General features: G+C 42.2%; 1 protein-coding gene across 2 annotated transcripts; it reads left to right on the forward strand.

Annotated features, from left to right (window-relative positions):
* Positions 1 to 559: 559 nt before the first annotated feature.
* Positions 560 to 11375, forward strand: LOC138195175 (arylsulfatase I). 2 transcript variants are annotated; one of them, XM_069144313.1, is made up of 4 exons: positions 560 to 634; positions 2108 to 2273; positions 8750 to 9082; positions 9171 to 11375. In XM_069144313.1, the coding sequence occupies exons 2-4, from the start codon at positions 2221 to 2223 to the stop codon at positions 10249 to 10251; spliced, it is 1467 nt and encodes a 488-aa protein (XP_069000414.1). In that variant the 5' UTR covers positions 560 to 634; positions 2108 to 2220; the 3' UTR covers positions 10252 to 11375. The 2 variants fall into 2 exon arrangements, with proteins under 2 accessions (XP_069000414.1, XP_069000413.1); XM_069144312.1 differs by lacking the exons at positions 560 to 634; positions 2108 to 2273 and adding an exon at positions 7108 to 7993.
* The last annotated feature ends 3649 nt before the right edge of the window (positions 11376 to 15024 follow it).

Consider the following 15024-nt stretch of genomic DNA (forward strand, 5'->3'; position numbering starts at 1 on the left):
CTCCCCCTAGTGGTTAAAACCAGGTCGGCTGTTGGTCTCCTGGAACTTATCTATTTAATTCTCAGTAATTTTATTATTTTAGTGGTTTCTGTCTCTTTTGTGGTTAAAAATTTAAAAAAATTAGATCCCTTCACACTACATTTTATGATATATTACAAACAGTTTTCAGGTGCACCTATACTAGTCATGTACAGTTCATATTTGCCTAAAATATTTTAGGATATTAAAAACAATCTGCAACTGCTTTTAGCTATACTTAAAAAAAAAAAATCACTAGTCAAGTTTGTTACAGAGATATTTCTTTTACCCTTGTTGGCAAATTCTCACACCCATACGAGTCTAAAAAAACAAAAACCTGAAGATTTTCCCAATATAACTTTGTGAACTCATCTCAGTAATACGAGTAATAAATACATGAGTAGAAAAATAAATTAGTCATGTTCTTTAACAGATTGTTTTCAGTTGAACCAATAAAATATGCTGTTTGCTGACTGTGTCCCTGTCACACTAAACAAAAACTGCAATGCAGATAGTTGCAGCTTCAGCCAGAAAGGCCCACAACAAGTCATGAAGAGGTCTGCTCAGTCACTCTGGACAGGACAGAAGGTGGTTGTCTTTCAAGAACAGTAAAAAGGTCAGAATCCATATGCTCCATATGTTTTTTATTCTGTATGCTTTACATTGTGGCGTGGCAGCAGAATGAATTAAAGTGGTGCGTAGCAGTGCAGCAAACATATGGGTGTTGTTGCTTTAACTCAGGAAACAGAGGAAGCGCAGTGTTTTTTCCTGTGGACATGGGAGAACTGTTAAGTGAAGCAAAAGCTTTGTCCCTCTCATGTTCCCCTTCTTAATTAGTTTGTGTGTGCCCATCTCTCCTTTCAAGGTTTTCTCTTCCACTGTTCCATGGTTTGTCTTATTTTCTCCTCCTTTTTCAGACATTTTAATGTGAAGGAGCTTTAGACATTTTCTCTGTTCTCTTGCTATCGTTCTTATACTTAATGACTTGTCGGTTGGCCAACTCGCTTCCCCGGGAAGACTTTGACATACAGATTTGTTGAGTGGCAGCAGGCACAGACTTGGTGCCCTTTAATTGTGGCATCTGTGCCAGGATGGCAGACACTGCCAACCAGCCCTGCCAGCCCTGCCCCCCCCCCCCCCCCCCCCCCCCCCTCAGATGAGATGAAAATGAGACTGCCATACTAATAAACAAGATGTAAACTGAGCCTTCAGTAAAGGCAAAGTGAATACTATTATTTATTTAATCAAAATGAAAACACATTCAGAGATTGAGATTGGTGATTTGACATCAGTCTCTTTTCATATATTTACACTCTGCACATGAAACATTGAAGGAGATAGTGTGTGTTTTATAGAAGTGAATGAAAAACAAAAGGAATCTATAAACTTATCAAACCTTTTACTTTTAGAAATAGTATATATACTCATATAATGTGCATATAAAAAAAAAATCTATTTGCGGAAGAAGTTAGTTTTCACAGAGTGGCTTAGAAGAGCAGATTGTACTCTACATAATGCCGTACCCTTTTGGGAAACACGTTTCTTCTGACCCCGGAGAGCCTCACATTTTTAAAATGTCAAGTTAAAAAGGTTGGTTCTCCCTTTGAAGGAGGTGGAGTTCTGACATTTTGTAATATATTGTAAAACCTTTTTCGTAATTTATCTTATTTTCTTGGAATTTATTAGATTCTTTAAGCAGACTTTTGCTCAGATTTCGGTCCCATGATGCAACTTCTGTCTGTAGAAACAGGGCTAACGTCATGCTTAAGGATGTGAGACTAATTAAATGTGTTTATTTTATGTTAATTGTGATTTATCGTTATGTCTTATAAATATATATATATATGAAAAAAATTGCATATATATATATATATATATATAATTATTAATTTTTTTTACATTTTTGGATATATTTATATACTTATGGAATATTTAAATAGTATTCTGCTTGTGATTACATGATTTATGTTCTTTATGTCACATCCAAGTTAGTGGACATATTTTAATCTAATGGATATGTGTCAATAAAAACTAACAGCTCTTATTTCTTACCTTCCCACTGACGGACTCTTTCGTTCTGTGCCTCCAGCCTGTTTCCCCTTCAGATGCTGAACTCCTGACCCCAGTTTGGGACAGACTGCGCTGCACCTCTCTCAGGACTCCCGCTGTCCGGGGAAAGATGAGTCCTGTGTCATCTGCTTCATGACACAGATGCGTCGTTGCAGCAGGTGGCACCTCATAACCTGCTGTCACCAGTGAGTCACCCGCGCGCGCACACACACACACACACACACACACACACACACACACACACACACACACACACACACACACACACACACACACCTCTAAACTCACACAAAACAATGGTGCAGACCATCTGTCTAAAAAATATGTTATACAACAGGTATCTCTTACCTGATTGGTCAAAGACAAAACCAGACTGATAGAGCTCTTCAATGGTTGCTATGCTGTTCATAACATGGTCCTTGACTGGGTTTCAGTTGGTAGCCCCATATTCATGATAACAAATGCCATTTTGGGTATTTGAGATTCCGTCACTCACTAGTACATTAATAATGTGCAATGCATTTTCCTGAAAGTCTTTTCTGGGATAGATTGTGTCTTTTTTTGGCACCATTTTTCCTGCTTCGCTTGCACTGTACGGCGGCCAACAAATCAGACTGCGGTTGTTCTGGGCCGCTTCAGTGACCTGATGGTTTTAGCTGCGGTGGATGGTTAAGTGAAGGTTAAACAAAGCTGACAACCCACTGCTTTAGTAGCTGTGGGATGCTGAACTAAAGGCTAATGTCAGTCTGCTACATGTAAAGTGCTTACAATGGCAATGCCAGCATGCTGATGTTTGCCGGGTTCAACATCTTCGTTTAGCATGTACAAAATGTTGACCCTGCAGGAAGGTCTGGACCAAAGTGGTGGACTGACACTGTTGTCCATGGAGCCCTGCTGATAGTGGGGTTCAAGTACTGAAAGGGAAAATTAGATGTAGTCCTGAAGCTCTACATTTTTGTATAAGAAAACATTTTGGCTACAAACATTGAGATCACATAATACAAACAGTTTACTGATGATGAGTTATATAGCCTGCTCTTTTTTCACATGGATTTTTTTCCTGGCTAAGACCTTGATTTGTTGGTTTCCCTTACAAAATTACAAAAAATGTGAGTTATTTTTTACCTAATTGAAAACTTAAATACATAACCAAAACCTGTACATATCTGGTGTTTGGATTGAAAGAAAATCTGCATACTTGTTGGTCTGCGTGGCATTTTTGGGGTCCTTTATTCTTCTTCTTCTTCTGTCGTCTTTGCTGTCAGTCTGCCTGCATTATTCCTTTAATCCTCACGGTGGCACTCTCCACTGACTGTATCACAACAGTTCACACACGCACGGTATACACACTTTGAGCTTGCGTAATCCCTGTCATTTTTGATGAGTCAAAGCCAGCACTCACTCACCTCGGGGGAAATATCTGATAGGATGGAAGGGCCCGGCCGAGGAGGTGCTGTTAGGAGGAGGGGGAGGCGGAGAGAAAAGTTGACCCAAAGTTTGTGAATTTGCCATAAGGCCACCAGCGCTCTCTGTGTGGGTGGTTTGTTTGACGTGATGAGACTGAGTGGTCCGCCACCCCCTCAGCCTCATCTTGTCAATCCATCACCGAGCGAGGTGAGGAGAATAGAGAGTGGATTGAGTTTCTGCCGGCTGGAAGATGATCCTCGAGTATTTCAGGAGCTGCAGACCAGGGGGGCTCCGTCAGTGTCACCTTCAGGGCCGGTCAAAGTGACGATGTTTATGTGACGTCTCCGAGCCCACGTCTGCCAGACAAATGTAACTCTGGACAGCCTAGGCTTATATTGTGTAAATATGTGTGTGTCTGTAGTGTATAGTTTCAGTAATTTGTAGAGTCAAATTAACAATCAAAATTAACAAGCATAAATATGTATGACGCTGTGTTCTAAATATGCTTTGAATGAATGCCGGATTCTTGTCTTTATTGGTGGTTTTTGTTTTGATAGAAAGTTATTTATAATTACATGAAGTCAACATGAATTTCATTACAGACATCCGTTTTTCCATCAGGATAAATTGAAAAAACTTTGATGCAGCTGACTTATTCAAGTTTAATCATCTGGGATAAATTTGTAACTGTTCAGCACTTTGCTTTATGACCAACACATTCACCGATGGCAGCGAGCTACCACGCGAAGGGCTGGCCGGGCCATCGGGTTCAATGTGTTGGCCAACGACCAGGAGAAAATGGGAATCCAATTTACAACCCTGCAAATCGCTCTCCCATTTAGGTAGGTAGGTATTTACTTTATTAATCCCCGAGGGGAAATTTTTTTCGCTACAGCAGCATACAAAAAAGTTGCAAACATAATGCTGATATATCATCATCTTAAATTTGATATGATGATCAAGAGAACAGTTACCAGTTTACGAAAACAACAATGGTAACGTGTTTCATGTCGTGTCTGGCCACGTGGTCTATTTTAGTCCAATATTCACCCATCTTTGAACTCTAGATTTGTCTCGACTAACTCCTGAGTAAGTAAATATCAAAAAGACAAAGATTATTTGCCAAATTAAAGCCAAATTAGCATTATTTTGCAATGCTAACTTATGCATTAGAAATGTGTTATCTTGCTAACATGGAGCTAGCCAATGTTAACTCATAGCTTACTACTGGCTAAAACCTACTTTGTTTCAGATATTAGTATAATTGTGGGCACAATTTCAGCAGTTGTGAAAGAGCAAGAGCGCGTGTGAGCAAGTAAAATGGAATTTTGATGCTATCTGGATGCGCCACATTCCTGTGATAATTTCACAGCTTGATTGAGCCTGGTTGCAGCTCTTGATGTTTTGTTTCTTAATTTCATTTCTCCTGCAGAAAGCTGCATCTTTTAAGGTGCAATTTCAGTTTTCTGCAGTCTACCAATGATAATATGTTCATCTGTAACAAAATAATGTTAAATTCAACATAGGCTGTCAAGTATTCCAAGTCTTAGTCGTGATTGTACAGATTGTACTACTCATACACAGTGCAGTGCAGTAGTAATACTTTCATATAGGTCATGGTCCTTCCTCTCGTTTGTACTATAGAGGACAGTGGGATGATACTTACTGGAACCACAGTGTTGGTCCACAATACAACTTAATGGCATGGACATTTTCACTTCCATGTTATGCTGCACCCTTGCTGGTTGATTTCTGAGTTTAATGTTTTATAAATTAAAAAAAACCTGTCGCTTTCATTCAGAGCTGTCAAAATACAACGTTGACATGTGTAGCTTTAAATGCATCTTTTTTCAGAAGATTTTGGAAAGCCAGTTCTCTGTAACAGTCATATTCCCTTTGGTAGGACTGACCCACACATACTGTACCATAAATCAATGCATACTGTAAAATGAATTTTGGATTTGCAATGCTAAAAAAAAAAGTCTCAGGTGGGAAACTTTTATTAGGGCTCTTAATGTTAAATGATGTCTAAAAAGTGAAAGTAACTTTCAGATGCAGTTTCACACACACACACACACACACACACACACACACACACACACACACACACACACACACACACACACACACACACACTCCCCTACCTTAGCTCCAGCTCAACAGAGTGGCTCTACATCGAGTGAGTCATTTATTCGTCGTCATAAATAAATCACACCCACTGCTACTCCTTTTGACTCTGCACCACTGGCTTTTCCAAACACGCACACGCACACACACACACACACGCACACACACACACACACACACACACACACACACACACACACACACACACACACACACAGTATGGGGTTACATTCTGTGTCCCTTTTACACCAATATCCCTTTTGTTGTCACGCAGAAAGTGTATTTTCCACAGTTTGGCATTATTATTGAGTGTGTAGCACTGCACTTTATGCCCCGAAAATGTTGCAAAAAAAAAAGTTGAACTTAAGGACGGAGTCCTCTTTAGGTTATTTTTTAATGTTTAGTTTATTTTTGGCCATACGCTTACTTCATTGTGGGCCTTTAAAACTCACCTCTGCAGACCACACAGTACATAAAAGAGAATCTGTAACATGAGTTATTGCTCGCACCGTCCGTTTGTATCCCCTCAGACAGTTAAGGAAAGAGCACAATCCCTTGCTCTCTCTACTCCTCAAGAAGACATTTGTCACTTTCCATTTTTACAGCCAGCCTCCCTGTCCTCCCTTCGCAGCGGTAAAGCAGAGTTCATGTCGCTCTGCATTTCCCTGAGGCAAACTGATGGCTACACCCAGAGACCCAGATGTACATACACAACAAGACAAAGTGACTGCTCCTTCTATGCCACTTTGTTTATGTTCTCCTCTCTCATCTTAGAGAAGCTCCGTTACCCATTATCCCTTTTTCTCCTCTTTCCAGCAGCCCTCTTGTTATTTAATTTAATGTTCTGTATTCCTTTTCTTATGTTCACATCTCCCACCAATTCTTTCATCTTCGCCAGCCTCGTTCTTACCTCAGCATCATCTTTTCCCCAAATCTCTCCAGCATGCGCTTCGCTCCCACCGTGGGCAAAAAGCCTGTCAAATTTCCCACTGGGTGAGGCAACATGAGTTTGCTTCTACGACGTAGGAAATGGACTTGTATCTGAGGCATTGATTTCCTCTCGGCACTGTGGGTAGGAGATGGCAGTGCGGTGAACGCTAAGAGCCCCCGCGGTCGATACACATTCTCATCAAAACGCCGGATGTTTCTCCGTTGTCGGGATTGGTTTCAAAGCCCCGGCACGGGCGGTAATTGTCATCGGGTGACTCTATTAATTGAGAAGCATCAAGAAAGAAAGAAAAATGTCAGGGATTATTTGATTATTTTTTATTACAGATTTATAATATAATTTGAAATACTGGCTGCATTACAGTGGAAAAACTAACTGTTGCAGTTGTAGTAGCACTTTAATAGGAGTGGCAGTCTGTAGAGAATAGCAGCAATGACACACACTCAGCAAGAAAGGGGTCGAGCCCAAATGTTGTACTGTTCCTCTAAGGCATTGTTTTGTATGTTTATTCTTTTATGCACAACATTTTCCAAAACTCTTGTTCTTTTTATTTAATTTAAAGTTGTTGATTTTTACCCCAGTGAGTTCACTGTGATGTTTTCAATGAAAACAGCTCAAGTTTGTGTTTTCTACCTTTATGATCTTACATTTGTCCTGTTCATAACATGATTTGCAGAAGATTTGATCACAATATCCGTCAATAGCACAGTATACAGTACATGCTTTCGCCAACTCCTTCAGTTTCCCAGGTCTTTCCAGCCATGAGGCGCCTGAAAGTTCAGAGGAATGTAGCAAGGTACTGCAAAAAGGAAAACCTCTCTTTTTCCAACACAACTTCTTGCCCCTCTTAGAGACAGCAGTTTTTCTCCTCCCACCGCAGCAACTGGCACCAACTCAGCTCCATCTCACAAAACCAAACATAAGCCTCAGAAAAAGACGACAACTCATACCTAATGGACTGATAAGACTTTTGGACGAGCTCTTCGGACCCACAGATCTGCCCATTTTCCTGCAAACCGCGATCCGGCTTGAGATTTATTGACTGCTGACTCAGTAGAACAGAAAATACAGACAAAATCAAACTTTAGTGGATATTAGTTACAGAGCATTGCTGGACATGAGGGGAGCAATCTGCTCCGTGTTTTTCCTGGTGACTGGTGTGACCTTGCTCAGTGGCCCTGGCTGCCTGGGTGAAAACAAGTCTATGAATGGCAGCGTGGGCACGGTGGAGGTGGAAAAGCCCAGGCAGCCTCACCTTATCTTCATCATGGTGGACGACCAGGGTTACGGAGACATTGGCTACCATGGCTCAGACATCCGCACTCCTGTGTTGGACCAACTCGCAGCAGAGGGGGTCAAACTTGAAAATTATTATGTCCAGCCTATCTGCTCACCCTCTCGCAGTCAACTCATGACAGGGAGGTGAGTTTCCTCAGTACGTCATTATTGAAATGGTATAATTATTCAGTTACAGCATCTCTTCTAATCTGATGTAATTAAGTATAGCACTATTAGGCTTTTTATCTTGTGGTATATTTATGGGGCAAGTTACAATACATAGAGTACAAGACGAGAAGAAGAAAATTAGGACGTAGTACCACCTGCATATACAGTATATAAAGAAGAGAAAATATAATTTTTCCTCTAAATCCCATTTCACTGGAATAAAATCCTAGTTTGAAAAAAGAACATTTGATTGTTCATGATATTGGCGACAAAAGCGGAAATGATTTGTTGAATGGCTTTCTGTCTTCAGTGTGTACTGTATGGTACTGTGCCACAGACAGTCTCACATCACAACAATATCAAAACTGATCATCTACAAATGTCAAAAGGGTAAATTCCCCAAAAAACTGTAAAAAAAAAATTCTGAGTCTATTCTATAGTTTGAAGCTGACTATTTACTACCACTGTGGATAACTATAGCTAGCTATAACTCCAAATGGAGACAAAGTGACCTGACACTGACATATTCCCAGTGCATATGAAACTGTTATCTGTTTGAACTCTTGCTGGTTGACACAAACTGTGTACAATAAAAATGTACAATTACAGCTCCATATGACAAAAAAAACAAAAACCTTTAAAATACATGAAAACCTTGACTTCATAGTGTGTAAGAATTTAATAATATTCAATAATACAATGTTCAACTGTCTGTGAACTTTCCCATCCCAGCTACCAAATTCACACTGGACTCCAGCATTCCATCATCCGACCCCGTCAGCCCCTCTGCCTGCCCCCAGACCTTCCCACCCTACCAGAGCGGCTGGCTGGAGCTGGATACGTGACACACATGGTGGGTAAATGGCACCTGGGCTTCTGCAGGCCGAGCTGCCTCCCCACAGGTCGTGGCTTTCAGAGTTTCCTGGGCACATTGACCGGCAGTGGAGACCACTTCACCTATCAGAGCTGTGATGGGGCTGAAGCTTGTGGATTTGACCTGCATGACGGAGACAGACCTGCCTGGGAGATGACCGGAAACTACTCCACTCTGCTCTACATAGAGAGGTGAGCATCAAATCCAACAAATACATACATACAGAGACACTGAATTAAAATACCTTTAAAACTTACAATCTTCTATTTGTCCAACCAGAGTGAAGCAGATCCTGAGAAGCCACGACTCCCATACACCACTCTTCCTCTACCTGTCCCTTCAGGCCGCCCATACTCCCTTACAGGTACCAGACCATTTCCTGCACCACTATAATTCCCAGAGCAATCGTGTCAGGCGTCACTATGCAGCAATGCTGAGCTGCCTGGACGACGGGGTGGCACAAGTAGTCCAGGAGCTGAAGACTAGTGGGCTCTATCAAAACTCAGTGCTGGTCTACTCATCTGATAACGGAGGGCAGCCGCTCTCTGGGGGGAGCAACTGGCCTCTGAGAGGCGGCAAAGGCACCTACTGGGAAGGGGGTGTTCGGGCTGTGGGTTTTGTGCATAGTCCCCTCCTGAAGAGGAAGGGTGTAGTAAGCAGATCACTGATCCATGTCTCCGATTGGTATCCCACATTACTGGGGCTTGCCGGGGCCCTACACTCCCTCCGTGGCCTTGATGGTCACGATGTGTGGGGGAGCATCAGCGAGGGCCAACCCTGTCCTCGCACTGAAATCCTTTTCAACATTGACCCAGTCTCCAGGAAACCTGGGGAGCCATATGACAAGGCGTTGGTAGTCAACGGCTTTGGGATCTGGGACACAGCCGTTAGGGCAGCGTTAAGGGCCGGTGACTGGAAGCTATTGACAGGAAATGTGGGTGACGGAGACTGGATACCACCGCAGGCTCTTCCCGACCGTCCAGAGCGGTGGCAGAAACTGGAGAAGCGACGCAACGAGCTGGGGAAGTCGGTGTGGCTGTTTAATATCAGCTTGGACCCCTACGAGAGGTTCGACCTGGCAGAAGCTCGTCCAGAGGTCGTGAAACATCTGCTGAGACGGCTGGCAGAGTACAATCAGACAGCTGTGATGGCTAAAAATCCAGCAGATGATCCCATGGCTGACCCGGAGCTTCATGGAGGCGTGTGGAGCCCCTGGCTGGGCCTGGATGGGCAGGAGGGCGCTGGTGGAGAGGATGCTGGCAGGAAAGGAAGGATGAAGGTTAAGCACTGCAAATTATGTAAATTAAAAGCCCTCTTCAAGAAGGTGGGGTCACGCCTGCAGAGGACCACCTTATTCTAAATGTCCCTTCTAGCAACAATGATTGGACTGAAAGGCTCAGGATGCTTCAGATGATCTCGGGAGTGTTGTCTACATTTTAATAGCTCTTATGAATGACCACACTCAAAGGTTGACCAAAAGCTTGCCATTGAAAACAGAGATTTGATCAAATCATATAATGTCACTCAGTCAGGAGATAGTATCTTTACAAACGGTAGTCATGATGCTACAATTGGTTTCATATGCAAATATATATGGATACATGCAGGAGGTGAAACAGTTGTGTGAATAGTGAGGATCTAGAGCTTTAGAGAGCAGTTTACACCCTGCATACGTTCACCTTAACATTCCCTGCAGGACATCGACACTCTTGTTATATCGCCAGTTTTAGGAAGTTGCACAAATTAGCGGAGACAGCAAGTTCCAACATCAGACATTCGTTTGCGTACAGAGTCTCAGATGCTGTGCGATGATCTGACGAGGGCTTCATTTAGAGCATACTGACACCTTAACCAGGAGGAAATGAGCAGGCAAGAGAAATGAAAACAAACAAAAAATACAGATCTGCAGGAAACCACGCCGGTCAGATAGTCAAGATAGATCCACAATCAAATCCTGAAGGCCGTCAGATAGACAGGCAGCCTGATAGACAAAGCAGACGAGGCTGCGCGGCTGGCTGAGCAAGCTGACTCACTCGCTGTCCTGCGGCCAAACGGCAGCAGGGCGTCTGTGGGCCGTTGCTGGACTGTGCAGGGAGCAGCGTGTGTGTCACTCCGCATGTATGCCTGTATTCGTGAATAATGTGATTAATACAGATAGAGATCGAGTGCGTACATGTGGAAGTGCAGGCCTACGGTGACCTCTCCTTGTCTCATCTCTTATTCATCGGAGAAGGCCCTTTAAGGATCACACAACGACACCCACAGGGTTGTTTTTGCCAAATGTCACCTTGTTCTTCGGTTCTTCGGGGTTATACAGATTCACTTCTGCTCAAAAACACTCCTTTGTCTTTGAAAGACCTCGGACAAAATGTCCAGTCCCTGCAGCAGTGATTATCCAACTAAGATTCAGTAGCTGATACTCTAAATGACCTCTAAATGTTACGTAACTCGTCTGCTGTGTTTAATAAAATGCTGACTAACTGATTTCATGGATCTAAATAAAATCATGAATGGAAAAAAAAAAAATCGATGTTAGCGAATTATTGATACACACAAGCTCTGCAGAAAGTTTGAAAATGAAAAAAGACTTGAGGGGAGCGGACCAGACCTTTGCAGCTCCGTCCTCGTGCCTGTTTGAGTCTCGCAGCTTGCCGCTACATTAGCAGCTCTCAGCACATGAATCAGTGACCCAACTGTTGGCGGTCAAATTGCATCATGGGTAACATAGAACGACAAGGACAAAGACTGGCTGAAGTAAAAAACAAAACAAAACAAAAAACAGGATTTCTCTGATTCTGCTGCATTGATCTTGATCATTTTTGAGTCCAACAACATTTTCAAGGACTCATGTAAAAAAAAGAAAAGCACTGAACAGAAAACACAACCAGTAATGGTAAAAAATAGTTTGGTGATTGGGCACTTTCACAAAATTCCATCTCACTACATATGGAGCAATTGGCAATGTCTTTTGAGGAGCAGCATCATGTAATATTGACATAATTTGTCTGGATACTGGAGTGGGGAAGTCACAGCTTCAGCCCCTGCTGTCTGATTCGGTGTGCCTGCTGGTGAGGCCACTGCTGTGCGGTGATAGGAGCAGATCAGGGGTGGTACTGTTGCTCTCAAACCACCGTAAACAGCTCCAACATTGTTTAGTGCGCTGTAGCTCACTCCTTGACCCCAGCCTTCAGGTGTGTGTCTTAAACAGAGAGTGTGTGTGTGTGTGTGTGTGTGTGTGTGTGTGTGTGTGTGGATGTAGAAGTGTTTCTGGGTGTGAGTGTCAGCAGCAATCCCACACACAGCAGCAACAGGGCTGTAGATTTCTCCCCAGCGGCCCTAATAATGAATATTCAACTGTCCTTGTCCTCCACCGTCTCTTCCCCCTCCAGTCAACCCTCGCACTTGCCGCCTCCTCCTCCTCCCTTCCTCTGTCGCCCTCCCTCTTCCTTTTATCCCTCAGCTCTTTGCTCATTCCCTCTGCAAACCACCCCCTTTGTCTTTCTTTTTCATTTTGCGCCTCATCCTACTCACTTATTGGTACGCATTTGGAAGATCGAGTTAGAAGTATTAGCCGTGCTTTGCTCAGAGCTCTGTGGCATTCAGTGAAATAAAACGAGTGGAGGAGGGAAGGGAGAGTTCCTTGGAGGCTGCAGGGGGCTGTCGTGTCTGATGTGCTTATAGATCAGATTAAAAAGTCTTGTTTCATGAAAAAGCCTCACTGCATACATAAAACTCGTTATAGTAAGAATAAAGGATAAGGCTGGATATACTCTGCATTTTATTACTGTTGACAAATTCATTCTGACTTCCCTCCCCCTGTCTGTGACTCTCAGCTCCGAGACCGTTGTCTCCTACTGAAGATATAAATGTTAAATAAGGGTCACAATTATGAATATATATAGTTGCATTTAAATAATTAAAAAAAAGACTAAATAATTGACTAAAACAGCAAGGAACTAGTTTTTAAGCAAACATTACTGAAGCAGGAGTAATTAGCACACTAGCACTCTTTAGAGCATTAGGACTTTATATTTGGAATAAACGAACTACAGTGCACATATTCATTGTAATCAGGGCACTGATTTGGCTTATCTGTGTGTTTTTAATGTCAGATATTAGCCATACACACAACAGTGGTTAGAAGCATTCATTTGTTGTTAGTTACGGTGGGATTTGTTGACAAAAAAAACAACTAATCCTTAAAATATATTAGAACACTGAACTTGGTAGTTCACTGAGGAATTGCATGGGTCAGATGATTGTTGCAACTGTGTTTTATGAACCAAAACTGTCTCTAGGGAATGTTGATGATAAAAATAACTTTTAAGTTTAGTCAAACGTTTTTATACGTTTCCTCATTCTATTATCTTATCTTATAATTACATCATATTTCAAGGAAAACTTTTTGAACATTTCACTTGAAAGAGTTCACTACTATTATTGCTACTGCTGTTAATAATAGTAACAATAAATACAAGTACGCTCTGTGGCTTTAACATTTATAATGACACGTATGGCACTTAAAAACCTGTTTTATCCAGGCACATCATATGCTGTGCACAAAACAACGGCAAAAACACATCTATGAATGAAAAAACAGAAAGTATAAACATGATGTCGATATGACTTTATGACCAAAGTGTTATTAATCTATCTCTTACAGTATGTGTTATGTCTTTTGTTGTTTGTGTAAAGAATCTGAGTTTTGCCCTGCAAGGAGTCTGTGTGCAGTGCCAGGAGCCCCGTGCAGGTTGATGGTGATGGTTCATCTTTTGGGCTCGCTGTGTGACCATTTCAACCACAGAAACTGCAGGGAGAGATGATACAGAAGGTGATTGTACAGGTACTGACACACCTCTTCACCAGCAAGAGTATCTGTATTAGAGCATCAGTGTTTATGATACTAGTTTGCTAAAACTTTCTATATTAATTTGGTCATATTGCTGACCATTTCCTCTATTTTAAACTACAATGGACTCTATTTGGCTCCAAGATGACATTGTACAAGGTGGACAGTAGATAGCAGGTATAATTGGAGGTAGCTGTGAGTTATGGCAGCATTGTGCCAAAACAGAGAACCATAGACTGGCTATAAGAATAGACGAAGTCTCTTGGTCTGAAAAGAGAAGCCTGTGGGGAAATGACCTAAAGTGCAATACCACTGAGGGCCACCAAAAATGCTCTAAAAACCCACAGGATCTAATAGACTCTTATTTAAAAAGTGCTAACTTCTCTCAAGAAATGCAAAGTTAGTACATTTTTACCACGAGTCGTTATGGTGTCATAAACTAAATGCACTCCCTCTTTGCAGAGTTCTGGTTATCCTTCAGAAAATAATTCCATCATTAATTACACATTACGCCTTAAAGACAGGCATGTTTGGGGGTGTGCCTGGTTTGATTTACATGATTGATTGATCTCGCTCAGATCCACCTGTTGCTCCTCCCCAGCTCACCCAAAGAGCCAGTTGACAAACCAATGGGTGACATCATGATTGGTTGCTGACTTTCATTGAAAAGACTTAGCAACAACCGCTCACTGTCTGAAAGCACATTGTAAATAAATAAAGACCTGTTGAGAAAGAAAATATCTGCAAGGCTGCCAGTCAGGAACTATTCTCCATACACACTATTGCTAACGCATGGAGAAACACAACCAATTGTGCCCTTCCTCTTTATGGGAACCAATCGCCATCAAACCACTGGAGGCTTTCTATTCTTAAAGAATATCCATATGCATAGAGTTCATCACTTGTATGACGCCACCCGAAAGAGCATTGAAGCTGAAGGCGCTTCCTGTACATGTGCAGCCACCGATAAACCTTGAACACCATCAGAACTCCAGAGATAAGATTCTTTGATGAGCCCTGTATGCGTGTGAGACTCTGCTGAAGACAATGAAACCCACACATGTGATTCCCAGTGTACTGTGATGGCCTGCAGAAATAAGGCACTGTCAGAGGATATAAATCATGGAGGAGGTGTCACGCCAACACACAAACATACACATATGAACACACAGTGCCATCCAGTACGTGGGAGGCAGCTGTCACGTCGGTTGGATAATCACTTGAATGTAAGGCTAACCACATCTTCAGAGTCTTTGTTGAAGTCGTGAAGTTAAACACAATAGG

The sequence above is a fragment of the Embiotoca jacksoni genome, unplaced genomic scaffold (assembly GCF_022577435.1).
Source record: "Embiotoca jacksoni isolate LCO1_2020_lvr unplaced genomic scaffold, fEmbJac1.0.p SCAF_12, whole genome shotgun sequence".
Classification (NCBI taxonomy): Eukaryota; Metazoa; Chordata; class Actinopteri; family Embiotocidae; genus Embiotoca; species Embiotoca jacksoni.